Here is a 21,424-nt window from a genome sequence, read left to right as displayed (position 1 = left end):
GAAGGTTTATATAAGTGCATTTGTATGTTTAAGGCTTGTATAAGTAACACGCATTGGTTTGTACTGAAAAAAAAACATTTAATAAAATGGAGAGAATATGTACAGTACTGTAGAGAGAGAGAGAGATTTATGTATTAGAAACTGGCCAAAAGAAGCGACCTAATGACAATTGCAGTTTTCTTCTTTTTTTCATCATAAATGATGCGGTAGCACTGTATGGCATCATTCAATTGATTTGCAAACTTTGTGCAACGTCAAGGTCGCTCTCCAGGACAGCTAGGTCCAGCGAGAGATACGAGTTCGCAAAGACATAAAACAATACACTAAGTTCTTGCTCCGAGGACTGAGTACTGGAAGATACACCTCAACCCTTTCCCCCAGATGCAAGTTCGCAATGAAGATCTGTGAAGGACGCTTAAATTGTTGTTGGGTCAGCGGATGGCTATCAAGCATATTGTTTTAATTTGTGACGCTAGTTTGACGCTAGGTTTGCTTGATTATAGAATTGTTTTGTTTCTTGCTTACGCAATTGGATCGAGTCGATAACCTTGTAATTGTTTTGGTTTGAGGCCTTAAATGGGCAGGACATAATGCCACTCGTTAGAATAATCTTGGTCGGCCGAGCGGTCCGGATGTATTCTCTTCTTGCAAGAATTAAATGGTGAGATGTGACTACAGATGCCTTTTTTATTGAAAGCTGAATTGGAAAAACCTAAGGATAAACGTACAATTGGATGAACCTAACATTTGGTCCTTCGAGCCTGTGGTCAAGATACCGAAGCAGAATCCAGGTCGCTCCCGTTCGATATCTGGAAAGACCGTGCACGGCGCTTAAATACCCTTTTCCGGGCTGGATAACTCGAAGGAGCGCCTGGGTTCTCGACGGTTTCGACGACTAACCCTCTGAAAGAGACATCTGGGGTCATATCTGGTAGGTCCATTTTTTTAAATGAGACTCGCGTCCAGGGGACTGCGACACGCGTCCAGGGGACTGCGTTACAAACCCTGGGTATACTAGTCGCTGCCAGGTAAAGAGCATGAGTCTATAAAACTTGGGGCAGTTCGGGGTGTCCTGTGCCGTGGTCCGGAAAGGTACAAATATAACTCTGACAGTATATCAAGCTAGGGTATACATTTGTGTTGCGTGTGTTACGTGTTGCGTGTGTTACGTATGTCCTTCCGCGGAAAAGAAATTTGCTAACTGATAACTGAGTGCACGTGAGCTCCATCCAAAGATGGGCAACTCGAATAAAAAAGCGGCTAGCGACGACGATCCAAAACAGCGTCTGCCGTGTAGAGATTGGAAGTTTGTTGAAAATCAAAGCGCTACAAGGGTTAAACACCTAAATTTATGGATAAACAAATATGGGTTTGCTGGCCAGCTTAAATATGCATGAAATATTAAAACCTGCGGGATAAAATATGCACTAAGCATAGAAGTAATCTATATATAATATGTGAAGGGAGACACAAGCGACATGGCTTGTTCCACAGATACTAATTATTGTTTTTGATGACGAGGCGGGGAAAGGCAAAACGTGCTGTTTTGTAAATGATAGCGGTCCTCGGCTGGTTGATAGGAGCGAGGCGATGGGCTGTTTTATTCTAAAAACAAGACAGGCCTGCTCAAAATGATTTGAATGAGGATGTTGAGCTAAATTTTAAACCAGAGATCACATTCTTTGTGAATGAATTCAATTGGAATTTTTTGTATGATGCTGAAAGTTGTAAAACGGCAATTAAAATGGTTATTTCCAAGTGCTAGGCATGCTTTGTTAATAGTAACTAAATGTACTGTCAATGTACTGGAATGAAATGGCTTATTGTGGCTTATCCTGGTTTCGTTCCCGTCTGCTAGCGGGAATATTTTGGTTAACAGAAATACAAAACGGCAAATTAAATGTTTAGCGGGCTTGCCAAAACTGCGTTTTGTCATATTCTAAACTTGCCAAATAATGCGTTGATTGCGGGGGAAGCGCTCTGTTTTGGTGCGGCTGATTTGACGGTGTTGACATTATAATACAGTATAGTATGCGCGCGGACCGCACAAGCGACTAAAATTTTTGGGGGACCCCTTCCGTGGAATATTACAATAATTGGCCTTGGGGGTGCTGAAGCAAACTTGAGGGCAGAAATGGGTTTTGCTATGATATAGTTGTGCTTGCAGCATATTGTGATTATGGGGTCTTGGCAAACTATGGTGATATAGTTGGATATCGGGAGAGGAATTAATTTAGTCTTCTCTAAAAAGCGTTATAATTGTGTGCACAGGAGGACAAAAAGAAAAAAGAGCGTTTTGGAATTTGTAAACAAAAGATAAGGATGCTGCTTCTGCAGCGAGCGTGAAGGTCACAGTCAGCGGCTAAGGGCGCGCTTCCGTTTAAACATTTCAGAATAAGAACAAAACATGGTCTACAAGGGATGCAGGGTTCCGCGATGATCTTCACATTTATTTTTGGGATTTAATCAGAAATGTCTTTCGAGGTGATAGAAAATCTGTTTGGCAAAGATTGATTTGGTAAAAGCTTTGGAATTGGGAATAATACTATTATTATTATTTTATTTTTTGTTTTGTGAAGTTCAAAGGGCTCTTGATTGAAGAGAGCTAGTTTTGGAGGATAAAACGATATTATTACAGTTTTTGAATGGTTGGTTTGTTCAAAATACTTCAATATAGGTGATTGGCTGGTTAAAGAAAAATGAATGGAATTTTGTTTTTGTTTTTTTACAATATTATGGCATATTGGTTACAATTTGTGGGTCCTTTATTAAGCATTGAAAATTGTAATTAGGAAATGCCTAGTAAAAGGTGGATTTCTCTAATTTAATTATTGTAGATTTTTCTTGTGGTAACAGGGAGCTATAAGAAATGGCTCTTATCTTAAGTAAACATAGTATGGGGTGATTTACAAATTATGTTTTAGGTACTAAGAGTTATTTGGTTGTTAAAGAAATCAGACATGAATTTAACAATGCAGAAATGGCATGAGAAATTTCGTGGCATTCGTCCAAATTATTAGGTAAATTGAACCTGGCTGGGGTAGATAAGATAATTGATTTAGGATAGGCATAGTTTCCCTGGAAGAAACATGGAGCGTCTTTAGGTGCACAAAAGACTTTCCCTGTTTGGCCTGAAGGGGGATATGCTTTGGTATAGGTCATATTGATGACTATTGGGACGTTACTGCCTATTGCTTTAGGGGCATACAAATTAAGAATTTAGCCAAAACTTACTGCATTGCAATTATGGGGTTAATACACCTAAATGTTACGGTGATAACGATTGGCAATAACAAGCTTAGATAAAGGGGAATATCTACAACAAATTCTGGTAGGGCCTTCCATGGTGTGAAACAAGTGAAATAATGTCTATGTTTTAGAAATAACATCTCCAAATTATAAAATATCAACCTTGGAGAAATGCTTTAAGTAGATGGGTTGACTAGAATGGGCAAAATTCGATATTATTAAAAGGGGGTGTAACTTAATGCAGAACATGGAGATAAAGTTTTTACAAACGGTTAAATAAAAGGGGGTGTGTGTGTGTTTCAATGTGTCACAACTTTTCCGTTATTGCATTATTGGCGAATAGATAGTTAATCACAGCCACTCACTTGGCAGTCTACATGCTGACTGACTGGGGTAAGGGGCGGTGGCAATTGAACAAATTTCTATTTTTAGATATGTGGCATGTGGATCTAATACATTAATTATCTAGTTTCTTCAGGCATCAAATTTGCGGTTCGAGGATCTACTAATGCGGAGTGGATCCAGACCTTCCGGAGTGTGGAGTATTCCTGGTGTCCTCAAGAATTCGTAGGTTTTCTCTGGGTACTCCAGTTTTACTCCAACAAACCAAAATTATGGATGATTGGGGGAGCACTCAAAGCAAATTCCTTGATTATGAGTGCGAGCGTGGATGAGTGTCTGTCTTTTGTGTTTTAATTGGCTGGCCACCAAGATATATCAATATTCTAATATCAAGGTGGAATATTTCTGAAATCGCTGATAAGCCTTTCGAGGACGGCGGTGGCAGAGTAGGACAGAAACAAAAAAAGAAAAGAATTTCGCCAAATGAAATTTTTGATTTCTGCAATGGGAAATTTTGGGAACCTGGGGGACTAAACAAAAACAAAAGACTTATCTGGGAGGGCTGCCATTTTGAGTCATGGTAAATTTCATGCCTCAAAAAAAAGGGGGAGGTTATATATATTCAATCTATATGCAGATATATGGCAAAAACACGGGCGATTCCCCCTTATGTCAAGCTACAAAAGCTACATATCCATTTCAAAGGATACACATGGATTTTATAGAATATGTGTGGTACATAACAGTCCTAAAACAGATTGGGGAAACCTTGTTGCAGAAACTGGTCTAGATTGGCAAGCTTGGATGACACACCCGTGCGAAAAAACCATCAGGCCTTCGATAAAATTAAACCATACGGTGGGGGCATTACAAATCATTATTCAGACTGACAAATTAACTTGTGGATCCTTGTCTGACGTTTTTCCTAAGTCCATGGGCAGGTGGAGAAGACTCTTTTTACAAAAAATCTACAATTGTGTCTCAACAACAATGTCTATGGAGACGGTAAGAAAGTCGTCAGAGATGGAAACACCCGGATCCGCCATAGTAAAATTAAAATCTGAAATGACCAGAGAATTCATTTCTGCAACGGGGAGTTCCCAAACGGGAGGCGGTAAGAAAAATTGGTTATTGTTGATGGAAAATGCAGCTATTACTATAAATCAAACCTGCATAACATGTATGGGGCCCCGCCCTCTCTTACGAGTAGTGCCCGCGCAAATTACTCCTGATTGTGTAATGGAGATAATGACAAATAAAAATGTAAGCCCCAATTGTGAAAAATGGAATAATGTCTACCCAGTTACAAGAGCAGCAAAGGACAAGCCTAACTTTTCAACAAAATGTAAGCTTTTAAATCATTTTACCTGCTTAAAACCTTACAGGGCATGGTCTGAAGCTGGAGGCGATAAATGAGACGTGGTGTGCCCACGTCCTAAAACCGACTACACCCTGGTACCACGTTCTGACCTATGGTGGTGGTGGGGTCAAAACAAATTATACGACTCCTGCCAAAATGACAGCAGGACTTTGTGCCTTGGTCTCACTGCTGTTACCAGTGTCTGTTTTTCCATCTACAGTAGAGGAGATACAATTGGCTGCACAGAAATCCGGTATGATGGCGGGCCCCTCGCGATGGCGTCGATCGGCATGGAGAGAGGGTGATGCGACATACATTGATGCGATTGGCATCCACGGGGCGTACCAGATGAGTATAAGTTGGCTAATCAGATCGCAGCAGGTTGGGAGTATATTTTTCTTTTAATTACTCCAAACAAAATGTTGATTGGATAAATTACCTGCATTACAATGTCAAAAAACTTGGAAACTATACTGAACAGGGATTTGTGGCGATAAAGGAACAATTGGCAGCCACCAGTCTTATGGCGTTCCAGGATCGCATAGCAGTTGATATGCTGCTTGCGGAGCAAGGGGGCGTGTGTGCAATGTTTGGAGATCAATGTTGCACCTTCATACCGAACAACACGTCACCCGGTGGGTCCCTCACCCAGGCCATTAGTGGCCTGCAGATCCTCAACCGCAATATGAAGAAGCATTCTGGAGTCGGAGAATTCCGCCTTGGAAAGCTGGTGGCATGTCCTTTTGATTTGGCCCAATTTGTTGCATTTTCCGTAGCCCTTTTTGCTACGATTTTGACATTATGTGGGTGGTGTATTATTCCCTGCTTAAGATCTTTGATAAGCCGACTTATGACCACTACGATTGCCCCTACAAATTCTAAATTGCATGAATTATATCCCCTACTAATGAAACGTGCTGACAGCAGCAGTGAATTTCAAGAGCATGGGAGTGCCGAGGATGAAAAATATGGCGAAAATGATTTTGTTTTCTGCTTTCAGACCTGCCGAACGAGTAGGGCCTAAGCGGGTAAAATTAAAACAGCCAACGGAGATATCCCTCTCTTCTTGGATTTGCCATAAAATAAATAACGAACATATAATAAAAAAGGGGGGAATGTTGGGTTCATTCTGGGATGTTACTATATGTTCATTTGGAATTAATGGAATAAAGCTGAAAGGAAGTTTTATTAAGGGGATCATGTGCAAATTTATAATATAGGGGGGAATGTTGGAGTAATCATTATTATAAATGTGTTTGCAATGAATATAAAGCCTTATAATATACATGCTTACTATATTAATCAATATATTTGCTTATTAGGAATAGTAATGCTCATCCTAAATGTGTAACTATATTAAACAATATATATATATGTGTTGATCGCTTTCAACGAAGACAAACGCTTACGCCAAGGTCGCTCTCCAGGACAGCTGGGTCCAGCGAGATATACGAGTTCGCAAAGACATAAAACAATACACTAAGTTCTTGCTCCGAGGACTGAGTACTGGAAGATACACCTCAACCCTTTCCCCCAGATGCAAGTTCGCAATGAAGATCTGTGAAGGACGCTTAAATTGTTGTTGGGTCAGCGGATGGCTATCAAGCATATTGTTTTAATTTGTGACGCTAGTTTGACGCTAGGTTTGCTTGATTATAGAATTGTTTTGTTTCTTGCTTACGCAATTGGATCGAGTCGATAACCTTGTAATTGTTTTGGTTTGAGGCCTTAAATGGGCAGGACATAATGCCACTCGTTAGAATAATCTTGGTCGGCCGAGCGGTCCGGATGTATTCTCTTCTTGCAAGAATTAAATGGTGAGATGTGACTACAGATGCCTTTTTTATTGAAAGCTGAATTGGAAAAACCTAAGGATAAACGTACAATTGGATGAACCTAACACTGCTGCTCGATCTTTCTGTTTATAAATGGTACTGACGGTCGAACGATGTGCAACGCTCACCACTCTCACGCGCATCAAGCTTCGTTATTATTGCCACTCGTTTCAAATGAAATGGCTTGCCTCTTCCTTTCAACTCCCTCAATAGAAGCCTTTAGCTTTTTTACCAACCATATTCAATATTGGATGCATGAGATATTTAATGATACAAATGAAAAAGGTTCTTTGCACACTGGAGATACATTCACGCACTTCCGCATTGCAACGAAGAAGAAGGTAGATGCTGGGTGAGCTGAGCTCTCACAGCGCCAGGCGTTGGTATTAGCGGCGGAAAGAAGTACTACTCCGAAAAAGGCGAAATACAAAATTGGACTTGCGAACATTTTTGGACTTAAACGCAATTTGCAGACATGTTCGTATGTACCGTTGTTCGTAAGTTGAATGTTCGTAAGTAGGGGAGCGTCTGTATATACAGACACTCCCCTACTTACGAACGTAATTGGTTCCGAGCGATTGTTCATAAGTTGAATTTGTTTGTAAGTTGATTCAGTGCTATATTTTGTATTATAATTTATGTTTAAGGCCGATATAAGTATATTGAAGGTTTATATAAGTGCATTTGTATGTTTAAGGCTTGTATAAGTAACACGCATTGGTTTGTACTGAAAAAAAAAAAAAATAAAATGGAGAGAATATGTACAGTACTGTAGAGAGAGAGAGAGATTTATGTATTAGAAACTGGCCAAAAGAAGCGACCTAATGACGATTGCAGTTTTCTTCTTTTTTTCATCATAAATGATGCAGTAGCACTGTATGGCATCATTCAATTGATTTGCAAACTTTGTGCAACGTTCAATATTTGGGTCCTGCTGCTCGATCTTTCTGTTTATAAATGGTACTGACGCTCGAACGATTCAATGCCCGTGAAACGCTCACCACTCTCACGCGCATCAAGCTTCGTTATTATTGCCACTCGTTTCAAATGAAATGGCTTGCCTCTTCCTTGCAACTCCCTCAATAGAAGCCTTTAGCTTTTTACCAACCATATTCAATATTGGATGCATGAGATATTTAATGATACAAATGAAAAAGGTTCTTTGCACACTGGAGATACATTCACGCACTTCCGCATTGCAACGAAGAAGAAGGTAGATGCTGGGTGAGCTGAGCTCTCACAGCGCCAGGCGTCGGTATTAGCGGCGGAAAGAAGAACTACTCCGAAAAAGGCGCGAAATACAAAATTGGACTTGCGAACATTTTTGGACTTAAACGCAATTTGCAGACATGTTCGTATGTACCGTTGTTCGTAAGTTGAATGTTCGTAAGTAGGGGAGCGTCTGTATATATATCTGTATATATATATATATATATATATATATATATATATATATATATATATATATATATATATATATATATATTTATATATATATATATTATATATATACATATTTACCGAATACGGGATGATTAAAGTTATCCAATCCAATATATATAGTTTTGAAGCTAAAATGACTTAGGAATTATTAAGCAATTAGAATAGAGGAAATTCTGACTTGAATGTTTGTACCATGCTTGCAGTGAAGAATGCCGGAATAGGTGACTGGTTGGAGAGGGGAAGAATTTTAGCTATGTCTTTTAGGACTGGTATCTTGCCAAATTCAAGCTGTTGACTCTGACATTGAACGTGAACTATAGGACCACGCCCAATGCATGACAAGACAACCTCCTAAAAGAGAACAGATATTAGCAGAAACATAGTACGTATATTATGACAATGATTTATTGGCAAAAAGAACTTACCAGTGGTGGGTGAACACCCCCAAATAAAGCTACGTACAGCGTGCTATGCTGCTTTCCAACATCCTTCACCAATAGAAAAACAGGGAGGTCTGCTGAGCCGTGAGGAAGAATCACTCCTCTTGATAAAGAACTCCCAAAAATAATTGAAGGATTATCCTCATATTCCTTAAACATAAGGAAATAAAGTCAATTTATTGCATCCACGGTGGGTCTTTTGAATTAAAAAACAAAAAAAACATCATGATTTTAGTCAGCACGAGTTTGCATTCCATATTCCAAGATGATGAAACAGCAATTTATTGTGCTCATTCTCTTCACTTGATTGGACAAAAATGTAATCACTGTCTAAAATCAACCATTCTTGAGTTATGAGGTGCGTACATCCACTTAATTTCATAAAAAAAACTATTTGGAAATGTATGGATTACTGGACTACCATTCCACTTTGTGTTGGGAATATTTCAGCAAATGACATGCAACTCGTGAGCCTGTAAAAATCCATAAATAAGACAGTCGGGAATTTAAAGTGTAGGGTTTAAAATAAGATGTTTATAGTTCAAATTTACCATTTTTCTATTACCCCTGCTCAAACTGTTATGAATTTCATTTCGGCACCAGAACCGCTTTACCTGCTCGAGCATCCCATAGCAGACAGGCATAGAGCTTTGGTTTGTTAGGCGTATTATTTTTTCGTAAGGGTAATTGAGGAAACACTTCTGAAAGTCCACTTCTGGAGTATCCACCAGGATATCAGGAACAACACACCTGTCCACAGAGCAGAGAGGGAAGACAAAAAACAGATATATTTAGCCTCACTACCTGATGGAAGTAAAATGCAAATAGAAAACCAGCAGTGCAGAAATGTGAATGGCGAAAGTAATATTATTTTAAGTATTTTTTTTATTTACTGTGTACTCAGTTGAGGCTCATTAAAAACTGAAGGAATCTACTTTGTTGAATTAGAATTGTTTGAACGTGTGAATTGGGACCACATCTAAGACACTGATTCTAGGTCCTTTCAAACAACAAAAGCTACATACAATTGCCCCAAAATTTGGTGATTTAAGAACAGAAGCATTCCCAGTCATGCAGATTGAGATATGTGCTCGAGAAACTGTTTAAGTTAGCAGAGTTTTCAGAACAACAACAACAATTCTATTAAAAAGTAGTATGCAAATAATACCATTTAATCTTTAAGATACACACATGTTCAGGGGGCAACATGGAAATATGACACACAAAAACCTAAGCCAGAAAAGCTCGACAGTGAACCAATAGAATAAATATTTAGTGTGTGTTTGCAATTGAAATTGCTTAGTATCTTATTTCAGTCTGCCATTAACCTCATTGGCATGCTAACATTCTAGGCAACTGTTTTCGATGTGTGGAAAGTGACAGGCATGTGTTTACAAAAAAACATGAATTCTTGGCTTCAATTTATTTTTTGCACTTGTGTCTCACCTTGCAATAATGGGCAGAGCCATTACCTCTTTCCCAACACCATCAACATCTACCACCAGAGCCATTCTGTAATGTTTGACTGTATTGGAGCATAGTGTCACCTGTTGAGAGAATACATAAACATGAAGCTGGATTACTGACTGACAGACAGACAAAAAGCAAAATTGTCACTTATCAATAATCTGCTTTTGTTTTCCATCCATTTTGAGTCCTGTTTATCTACACGAGGTTCATGGGGGGCCTTGAAGCCAATCATGAGCAGAATGTGGGCTACATCCTGAAACTGGTTTCGAGCAAACCACAGGGATTTATCATTCATTCATTCATCTTTCATAACGCCCATTCTCGAAAGGGTTGTGGGGGTGGCAGGAGCCTAACCCATCTGATTTCGGGCGAAATGCATTCTACACCCTAAAGTGGTCTCCAGTCAGCCGTAGGGAACACAGAGAGACAAACAGCCATCCGCACACACAATCATACCACCACCAACGGGAATCGAGCCTGCGCCTACCTGCACCGAAGTCAGGCGAGTGAACCTCTACACCAGGGGTGTCAAACCGGTCCTCAAAGGGCCACAATGGGTGCAGGTTTTCATTCCAACTCAACAAGAAGATACCTTTTGCAAGTGTAATCAGTTAATTAAAGTCAGGTGCTACTTATTTTAGAAGACACCTGATTGGTTAAAATGTTGGCACTGGATCGGTTGGAATAAAGACCAGGACCCACTCCGGCCCTCGGCGGAATCAGTTTGACACGTGCTCTACACCATGAGCCGGTTAGGGATTTATTTGTTATATTTTATTTTTTCATTATTTAACAATGGAGTTTGCATGTTCTCCCTGGGCATGTGTGGGTTTGGATGCGGGTACTCTGGTTTCCTCCCCCCCAAAAAGCATGTATGGCAGGCTGGTTGAACACTCTTAATTGCTCCTAGGTGTGAGTGTGAGTGTGAATGGTTGGTTATATGTCTCCTTTGTGCCTTGCAATTGGCTGGCTACCAATTCAGCGTGTGCCCCGCCTGGAGCCTGTAGGCTGCGATAGGCCCCAAACAAACCACCCCCGACCCTTCTGAGGATAAGCATTTCGGAAAATGAATGAATGAATGTTTAACAACATAATGCAGCTCAGCATAACGAAAAAGGATCTCAAAACTTTTGTCAGCAGGTGTTGAATCATACACTAGCATTCACTGACTATACAGAGGCTTGGGGATTCAAGACAAAGAGGACAAAGAATACAAAAAGTAAAAAAAGGGGTATAAACCAGCAACTCATGTATAATAGAACCAAAAGGGAATTACACACCTTAGAGATAATTTTTGTTTTAAGTGGACAGGTTAAAAACATATTGCAACTTGGAACTTTAGTCATCTGTACCTTAATGCTGACATTTGCCATGGCCCGCACAGAACTCACAGCAGGACTTATGGTGAACTCAATTGGCATAGAACTGACATCATGAGTAGCACTCCCTTGCCAGTTGTTCCTACACAGCTCACAAACTTGTTGGTCACTAGTCACACTGGGAGACCCCATTCCATCTCCCACAACACGCAGGGAAAAGTTCATTGGGACAAAGGATGTGTTAAAGAGAGTGCATATTTCTATTTTGGGGAAACCTGAAAAGATATGAACAAATAATTACATAGAAGAAACATATGAATACTAAAATTTCAAATAAGCAACTTATAATAACTGTTGAGTGGCTAGAGTACCACTCAATCCATCACGTAAAATTAAACACAGTCAGTTTTCTGAAAATGTGTTAGTGAGAAAAACATTCCGAATTTTGATGAAGCGTGACATCATCATGTGGATTCATTAAAACTACATGAAAAATAAGATTCTGTGCAGGAATAATGTTTGGGCTGTATACGAATGAAGCTTTTGGAGTCTTTTAAAACCATGCAGTATCAGATAATTCCACTGGCGGCTAATTTAGAAATAGAGCAATCTCACATTCAGCTTCATTCTAAAACGGCTAATTTCACCTTCAAAATAAATGTGTTTAAAGGTTGGTAAAATCTCTGTCTCTTTGACAAGACAATTCCGTAATGACAAATACAGATTTTTTTTGTAAAACAATCATGAGTGCACTTATAAGTATTTCAAAATCTACGACTTTCTGGGCCATGTCCCAATTGTTACCACTTATATTGAACAATGTTGTGAATTTCCCAAGTTTTAACTAAAACCTGAACATAGAATGAATGTTCGACATTATGAAACGTTTTAAGGAAGTGACCAACACAATGTACTTGCTATGCCTAGTTCTTTTTTTTTTTTTACTCTTGGTGATTTATTTACCCGGGCAGCATGAAGGGCAGTGCTGCCTCGTCAGAACAGACAAGGCTATGAAAAGAATCCCTTTGTGTATTCTGACAAGTGCATGCAACAAACATGGGATTAAGTTATCATGACAGGTGGAAAGTGTCATTAATTGTGGAGAGAATGCCCAATACTTTAACATTTAAAGAGATACTAACCAAATGCTACATCTCCAAAATTGAGTTCCGAAACATTGAAGTGAAAAGTTGGACCAATGACACAGCCCCTGAAACAGAATGCAAAACTTTTCAAAAAGCCCAGGATTTCAGAATGATTAAGAAATATTTGTTTTTATCATTACCTGAAGGTCATAGTACGTGGTAGAGGCTGCCCAGTGACAGATAGAAGTAAACCCTCAGAAAAGTTCCCCAAAATGTTACTTTGGAAAGTGACTTTAACTAAATGGCAAGCCCCAGAGCAAACAACACCTTTTGTGGGAGTGAATGAGAAAAATTGACCAAAAGCAGTACTGGGGCTTGATAATTCAAAAGGGGCATCAATCAGCCCTTGGTTGGAGAGCTGCACCTGCAGGAATCCAATTTGAGGATTATGACATTTGATCAGCATACATTGGCTAAAATGTTTTTCTTAGCATGAAAAACCTTACCTCATATGAGACAGTGTGACCGATGAATATGTTTTTCATATCCATCAGGGTACAATTGATGTGTACCGCAGGTCCCAAACCCTCACCACTGACTGTCAGAGGCATGTGAGATTTCTGACCTAAAGATACACCATAACAAGGATACGAGCATAAGAATTCTCATCACAGATGAAATGTAGTAAATAAAAAAGTCAAACTTAAGTACAATTTGGAATTGCATTCTTACATGTATGAATACTGTATACAATATTATAATGAATATAAAATAAAATATAAAAACAATGTAATAATAATTATGTGAACGTATCATCTCCACGTAGAACAGAAATGTTTTGCAATCTCCCAATGTTGTTTTACATTACAAGTTAAACTAGTACCACAATTTTTCATGTAATTGTTAGCTTGAATAAACCCATTGTGATTTCCAACCCACTCTTACCAGTGACATCACAATATATGGTTTCCTGGTATAGTTTGGCTTCATTAGGCTTGAAGACTACATTGAAACGTGCTGTAGTATTTGGCCATATTTCCCCCGACTGTGACAAATTAAAGGCAGCACAAAAAGAAAAAGTGATTTTCCACATGAAGATTAAACATGAAAAAAAGGGCATTGAATTATCAGAACAGTTCAGGTATTTTGACTTTTTTTTTCACCATATACAACTGCCATGACATAAAAATGCGTGGGGAATTAGTCAATAAATCCAAATTGAATTGGATTTAAAACTATATTTTACCTTCATAACACAAAGGAGTCTGATTTGTAGACAACAATTAGATCCTATTAGGTGGCAAATGCATCTACAGTAGATTTCCATTTCATTAAAAAAGCAACAATAATAACTGTTTTTTGCAATAAGATAATTTGGAATAACAGAAGTCTAAAAGACAATTGGATATCAACGGGATAAAGTATGAGGTTGGGGAAAGGATATATAACTGTAGGGGGAAAAAGGCACTAACACTTACCGCTGGTTCTATTGTTATGCATCTTTGTGAGATCGAAAGGATGTTGGTTCGATGATTGGTTGTGGTGTCAGGCTGGGAAAGATTAAGTAACTGCTCCTCAAGAATTGAGCAATTCCTAGAGATTAGAGAAGAGATGAAGAACAACACCATTAGCAATGGGAGAAAGAAAGAGAGACAGAGAGAGGGAGAGAAGAAAAGATAGAGCGAGATAGAGAGAAATTGCAAAAAAGGTCAGAATTACGCTGAATTATGTTTAAAAATCCTGCGACCTAGGAATGGGCATCGTAACCATGTATGAACATTGAACAGATACTTATATTCTAAAATTTTCATTTTAAAAATATACTCACTGGTTCTCATCTGGTTGGTTTGACCATGTCTTCCAGAAGTATTTAAGAGTAGTGTCACTATTGTTGGTAAGGGACACTGTGTGCGTGTTGGACAGCGAGATGTAGGTATTTTCCAAAATAAGGTGTTCAGGAATAAGATTAAGCTTCAGCTCTTCACAAAAACCATGGAGGCTGATGTGTACATCTTCACCTGAGCAGAGGAACATATGAGATTGAAGTGGAATTGCTCTTAAATTAGATTCATTATCATCTTAAAAGTCCTAAAAAGTCTCGAATTTAGCTTGTTTCAAGATGCAGAGACCCTGATGCAAAACAGGACATGTGTTTTTCTTCGGATGCAACGGTGTGTGTGTGTGGTTATTTATTAAGTAAAAATACATATATTACCAGTATCATAGTGTAGCAACAGATCCTGACGCTGGTCTCCTGGAGTTATCGGACTGAAAGCCACAGTTACTTGCATGCTCTCGCCAACATCAAGTGTTCCAGAGAATGGAGTCACTGAAAAAGGGCTGAAATAAAAATACCAAAAGGTCAAAAGGGTGTGGTTCAATAATGAGTTTTTTAGTGGATTTTGAGTGGTTAGGACAGTTCTGGGGTTGAGGCTTCGATCCTAGCTCAGTCCTCACATGTTCTACCCGGGCTTGTATGGGTTTTCTCCGGGTACTCCAGTTTCCTCACATGGCTGGTTGAACACTCTAAAATGCCCACAGGTATGAGTGTGAGCGTGAATGGTTGTCCGTCCCCCTGTGATTAGCTGGCCACCAAATCAGGGTGTCCCCTACCTAGTGCCTGTAGATAGCTGGGATGGGCTTCAGTAACCCCCGCTACACTTGTGAGGATAAGCACTTCAGAAAATGAATTTATTTGTGTTTATATTCATTGTTCACCTTTAAGAATGTAAGATTTTAATTAAATTCGCCATTATTTCTTTTTCTTTTTCTTTTATACCTTTCCTGTTCATCTTAGACACAAATAATTGGAATCTGAGTGTCTTGATAGAAGTGTTTTAATGTACCACATGGTAGTTTGGTGTACTGAGTACACTGTACTCCAATTGCACTTATTCATATTGTTTTATTTATTAAAGAATGATGGAAAACAGTCAGCCGTTTGAATAATCACCAACCACCGAGAGGATGCAACATTTTAAGAGCAAGTCGCCAAATTACTCTTGGGGATAAATGTCGCTGGTCTGTGTTTGTAATTGTGAGTCAGCAAATTGTCAAACTCCACAAACACATTTACTTTTTTGTATAAATGACTGGGACTAACCCATTTGTGAAGCAAATGAAAAACAAATCAAAGTTAATTCTCCATGGTATTTCCTCTTTAGGAAGAAGCCTCACAGATCTGACATCCATCCCGTGGGTTCCAGCCTTCCTTCAAGGGTTCAAGGCATTTGTTCACCTTGTTCTTAAAACGTTTGGCAGTTGACATTTACCTTGTTTCCACACATTTTCCAGGATTTCGACACATTAACACTAGTATTACTCACCTCTTTGTGTATAACCTGAAGATGGCTACTCGGTCTCCCAGGTTGCGTACAAGTTGAGTTCTCTGTGTGGTGGCTTTTACGAGGCAGTCAGGTAAATGCAACTCATCACGGAAGTTCAAACAGGCTCTTGGTCCAATGGCATGGATTGCCACCCTAAATTGCTCCCGCTCTGTTACAAAAACCAGAGTGTGATGGTAGTCCTGTAAAGAATATTGAATGAGGATTTTAGAAGTGAATAGATCATTTTTATTATGCCTTACTATGTAGATTTTAAAATTTGCTTTATTTCCAAAGCTTGTACTGATCAGATTAGCACAAGTACAGGCCTGAATACATGGAACTCCTCCGACCAAATCAACTGAAAATGCCCCAATTACAGATTTGAGTTCACGTGAGCAGAGCTCGATTTCAATCTCTGTAAGAATGACGCCACAAGTACATGGGAGGCAGTGCAGTCTTACAATGTGACAGCCAATAAACAAACTTCCTTAGCAACATCGTTCTTATCTTAGATTGTGGGTGCAGAAAACTGAAATGGGTTTTCTCTGGGTACTCCGGTTTCCTCCCACTATTGGACACTCTAAATTGCCCCTAAGTATGAATGTGAGCGGATGGTTGTTTGTCTCCTTGTGCCCTGCGATTGGCTGGCTGTCAGCTGGGGTAGGCTCCAGCACCCCCCGTGACCCAAGTGAGGATAAAGCGGTTCAGAAAATGAGATGAGATATACTGTACAATACTACTATTACTACTACTACTACTACTAATAATAATAATAATACTATTACTACTAATAATAATAATAATACTATTCCTACTACTACTACCACTATTACTACTACTACTACTACTAATAATACTATTACTACTACTAATAATAATAATACTATTACTACTAATAATAATACTATTAGTAATAGTATTATTATTATTAGTAGTAATAGTATTATTATTAGTAGTAGTAATAGTCTATTATTACTACTACTAATAATAATACTATTATTACTACTACTACAACTAATAATAATATTACTATTACAGTAATAGTATTATTATTAGTAGTAGTATTAATACTACTAATAATAAAAATACTATTACTACTACTACTGATACTACTACTGATACTACTACTACTACTGATACTACTACTACTACTGATACTACTACTACGACTAATAATAATAATAATAATAGAGAGGTACCTTGTTTTCCTGAGGAGTGAAGCAGACTGTGAAGCTCACCGACAGTCCTGCTGCTACTTTAGTCTTTGCCTCCTTTGGACCTTCAACATGGAAATAAGCGGACTCTTGATGCTCCAACTTGACATGCCGCGACACCTTGACAGGAAGCAACGACCATTTGCTTAAATCTTATAATTCCCAAATCAAGAGTTGTATAGGCAGGTCTGAATAGAACTCCAAGGATGCCAAAACAAACTGTTTGTTCCCCTGGTCCTTTGTTACAAATATAGGTTAGCATGTTGTCAGTTTAATCATTCAGTAAAGCACACACCTTATCATTGTTAAAAAGTTGCAGAGGTAACTTGTAAGATTGTGCAGGGGTGAAGTTCTGGAAGACTAATTCTGGAGGGTTCGGCTGGAAAAGTGACTGCTCTACATCTACCAAGGGCATCTGCAAACACAAGTGAAAACACATTTGGGTACGAAAAAAAAAAGATTTCATACAAAGTAATGTGTGGAATTGCAGGACCAAATAAACCTGAAAATTATTAGAGTATATAAATTATAAGTTGGGTGGGGAGACATGCTCTGCTGTGAAATCCCTGGTGTATGTCAATTTGCTCATTTCATAGCTTTGCCTCCACACAATGATAATCATATTTGATCTATTGACCTATTATCTAATCGGGATATTGGTGCAGATTTTATCATTATTTTGAAAACAGTAACAGTTAGGTACTGATGATACTTTATCATTTACTCTGAGCAGTCACTGTTGTCACTGTTGTAGGCTATTGTTCTGTGGGTTGAGAATGTGGACTGTTTTCATTTTCATTTATAGTGACGATTAGAAGAAAAGTTGCAACTTCTTTTTTAATCTTTTAGTTCATTAACAACAAGTCACAATGGTTGTAAAAGTTCTGTATTACTTTTTGATTGATTGTCGAGTTGGTGTCAAGTAGGTCAAGGAGTTGCAGTGAATGCATTTCAGTGGCCTCTGTAAGGCGCAGTTTTCTAGACTGCAACATCTTCTGAGTAAAAACATGAGGCGTTACCTGCAACAATAGCACAATACACAGCATTAACAGTATGATTGCGTTTTTTTGGATGTCAGCCATAGAAAAACAAACTTTTAACACTAACTACTATTTAGAAACACTCCATATCATGTCTAGAAAATCACATCTCATTTTCTGAACCGCTTTATCCTCACTAGTGTGACAGGGGGTGCTGGAGCCTATCTCAGCTGACTTTGGGCCAGAGGCGGGGGACACCCTGGATTACTAGCCAGCCAATCGCAGGGCACAAGGAGACAAACAACCATTCATGCTCACACTCATACCTAGGGGTAATTTAGAGTGTCCAATCAGCCTACCATGCATGTCTTTGCAATGTGAGAGGAATCCAGAGTACCCAGAGGAAACGCACAGAGGCCCAGGGAGAACATGCAAACTCCATACAGGTGGACCAACCTGGATTTGAACCCAGGACTCCCACTGTGATGTAGACGCGCTAACCACTCACCCACTGGGCCCCCAGAACTGAATATTTACTTATGAAAACATTCACATTCTTACAAATATATTTAACTCAGTCCAAATTCACATCAAACAGCCAGCTAAAGCCATGGCTATTAAAACGTGTTCACAGCCAAACAATGCTAATTACCTCAAAGATAAGGTGGAATACAGAGCAAAATCATATCTACATACTTTAGGAAGATTAAAACAAAACAATAGCTACGAAAAGTACCAAGTCTTACCCTGCTTGCGGTACAATCTAGAACCGAGGTTTAACTTTGGTTAGTTGGGTGTTGTTACCATGGCGACAAACTCGCCACACTATTCAGTAACGCGTGCTCCAATTGGCCAGTACTTAATCAAGCGACCGCGTCCAGGTCTGGGGTCGTTGCCACGCGCAAAAAAATATGTCCCCTGTTTTCTAGCAAAATATAGTTACAAACGTCATGAAAACACGGAAATATGTAAAAGTTGCATTTCATAAAGCAGTAACCAAATGACGTCACGTTTAGCGACATGGATATGGTGCGTGTCCCTAAATTCATGACAAATGAATGTTGTAGTTAATAGCACTGCACATTTGCGATGAGAACACATTAAACATTATCCACCCTAAATATTATTATCAATAGTTGGCGATGTTATTGAGCAAAATAAGGAGAAACAAAAATAAGGAGGCACATTTGTTTTTGTTATTCGTATTCTAAAGAGTATTTGTGTAAGTATTGAACACCAAAAGAAATATCTGAAAATATGGTGTGGACAAGGAAATCCGCATTGTGCAAGTAAAATTTTTCAAACAGCAAAATAAGACTAACCCTTAAAGACAATGCTTGAAAATCAAATTAATATCTTATCTTATTACTTTTAAATAAATAACAATAGTATTGTCCGGGTTTTTTCCACAAACAGAATTCTCCACATCATTCCAAAATTGTGTTGACACAGGACAAAGTTAAAACAAATGCTTAACAGTTTAGAGTTCAGACTTTCAGAAATTGCATTTATCATCAATGGCAGTAAACGAGTTAATATTTGGGCCTGGATGAGTAATGACATTTTCATCTTTTTAAAAAAAGAGTTTGACCGTCATTGTTGAACATTGCCACTAATGGACAGTCGATGTCTACAAATTTCCACTAGAGGGCAATAGTGTAATGCGATTCGAAAAGGTCTTGAAGTCAATGTCCGTTTAATCTTACCATCCATTTTCAAGTCACTATGTTCATGGCGCATCTTCTCTTAGTCCAATTAACCCAGTTTCTATTCTGAAATATTATGATATGCATCAGGGTTTTTTCCTATTCTTTCACCCATTTTCCATTCTGGTTATCCTCACAGAGGTCGCGGGGGTGCTGAAGTCTATCCCAGCCAACTTTGGGCAGTAGGTGGAATTGATTGACATGTATACACAGGGCACAACGAGACAAACAACCATTCACCTCACACTCATACCTAGGGACAATTTACAGTGCTCAACAAGTCTATCCATGCATGTTTTGGAATATGGGAGGAAACTGGAATATCCGGAGAAAACTCACGCAGGCACGGGGATAACATGCAAACTCCACACAGAAATGTCACCCGGATTAAACGACGCTAAGGGATTAATTATAAATGAAAATAATGTCAATGATCAGGGGTGCCCAAACTGTTTGTTATCATTGTATTTATGCAATGACGTTCAGCTTTACATTAACAACATGTCCAATTTGCAAACTACTGTTCATATTACATTGATCGTGAAATCACTAACCCAACAGTCACAAGTTTTTGAGTCTTTTCACTGTTCAGAGTGCGTGCAAAGAAGTGGAAAAACTTTTGACCAACACTGAATTCTGTGGGTCAAAAGATATGATATGAAATCTTACTTTTGGTCCAAAAACACACAATGACATGACAAAATAGATTTGCTTGGTCCATCTGAACCATCAGCAAAACCTTATATCACCTGGAAGTTGCTTCTTGTGTGGTTAAAAAAAACACAAAGCAGGGCATTCAGTGTAAGTGCCCCTCATCTGTTGAATAAATTACTTGGCAATCTGAGGTGTGCTTAAAAGTATATGTCCTCTATATCAGGGCTAAAATCGCCATTGTTTACTACAGCATTTACCTAACTGTCCTTACTGTTTAAATCTGGAATTATGAACGGTTTTGTTTAATTTAATTGTTTTTAAATGTGTCTTTGTGATTTTAATATGATTTATATGTGTATTTATTTCGATTTTTTAACTGATGCTTATGTTTTAATTGGGTGGGTGAGTCATTAGCACATCAACCTCACTGTTCTAGGGACAAGGGTTCGATTCCAGGTGGTTCTCACTGTGTGGAGCTTGCGTGGGTTTTTCTCCTGTTTCCTCCCAGGTCCCAAAAACATGCAGGGTAGGCTGGTTGAGCACTCTAAAGTGCACTTTGGTTTAAGTGTGAGGGGGAATGGTTGTCCTTTGTCTCCTTGTGCAGTGCGGTAGGCTGGCCACCAATTTAGGGTGTCTCCCGCCTGGTGCCCCAAGTCAGCTGGGATAGACTCCAGCACCCCTCGCATATGAATGAAGGTTTCAATTGTTTTTTTGCTAATTGCAATGCGAGCAGCGCCTTGCTTGCCTTAGAAAAAAAGATTTCCTGGACAGTCCCATTCATCTTTTAGTGAACAATTCAAAGTTAGCATACTTCACTATGATTGGTAGGGCTATTTAGACCTATAAAAACATATAGACGAGCAGATGTGAGATTTATAATGAAATTTTTCAATCAATACTTAATTTTCCCAGTGAGCTAGCTTGGAGTAGACTAAGCACATGTAATTATTTTTCCCACAAATTTATCTACCTGCTCACTTGTCTTGCAAAATTTATGCAGC

The 21,424-nt window shown here is 38.8% G+C and overlaps 1 protein-coding gene across 1 annotated transcript in view; it reads right to left on the bottom strand.

The window, feature by feature from the left end:
* hydin (HYDIN axonemal central pair apparatus protein) overlaps nt 1-18,868 on the bottom strand; it is a 70,256-nt gene extending 51,388 nt beyond the window's left edge. Inside the window, exons 1-17 of the mRNA XM_077595661.1 lie at nt 18,810-18,868; nt 17,977-18,102; nt 17,379-17,498; nt 17,069-17,203; nt 15,870-16,069; nt 14,759-14,883; nt 14,372-14,561; nt 14,022-14,136; nt 13,489-13,588; nt 13,050-13,168; nt 12,744-12,967; nt 12,601-12,668; nt 11,492-11,733; nt 10,116-10,216; nt 9,284-9,419; nt 8,655-8,819; nt 8,422-8,580 (exon numbers count right to left, since the gene is read on the bottom strand). Of these exons, the coding sequence (XP_077451787.1) occupies nt 8,422-8,580; nt 8,655-8,819; nt 9,284-9,419; nt 10,116-10,216; nt 11,492-11,733; nt 12,601-12,668; nt 12,744-12,967; nt 13,050-13,168; nt 13,489-13,588; nt 14,022-14,136; nt 14,372-14,561; nt 14,759-14,883; nt 15,870-16,069; nt 17,069-17,203; nt 17,379-17,498; nt 17,977-18,075 (2,298 nt within the window). The 5' untranslated portion in view covers nt 18,076-18,102; nt 18,810-18,868. The remainder of the gene's footprint in view (nt 1-8,421; nt 8,581-8,654; nt 8,820-9,283; nt 9,420-10,115; nt 10,217-11,491; nt 11,734-12,600; nt 12,669-12,743; nt 12,968-13,049; nt 13,169-13,488; nt 13,589-14,021; nt 14,137-14,371; nt 14,562-14,758; nt 14,884-15,869; nt 16,070-17,068; nt 17,204-17,378; nt 17,499-17,976; nt 18,103-18,809) is intronic.
* Nucleotides 18,869-21,424: the final 2,556 nt, after the last annotated feature.

This window comes from Stigmatopora argus, chromosome 3 (genome assembly GCF_051989625.1).
Source record: "Stigmatopora argus isolate UIUO_Sarg chromosome 3, RoL_Sarg_1.0, whole genome shotgun sequence".
NCBI lineage: Eukaryota > Metazoa > Chordata > Actinopteri > Syngnathiformes > Syngnathidae > Stigmatopora > Stigmatopora argus.
This window is presented reverse-complemented; position numbering and strand designations above follow the sequence as displayed.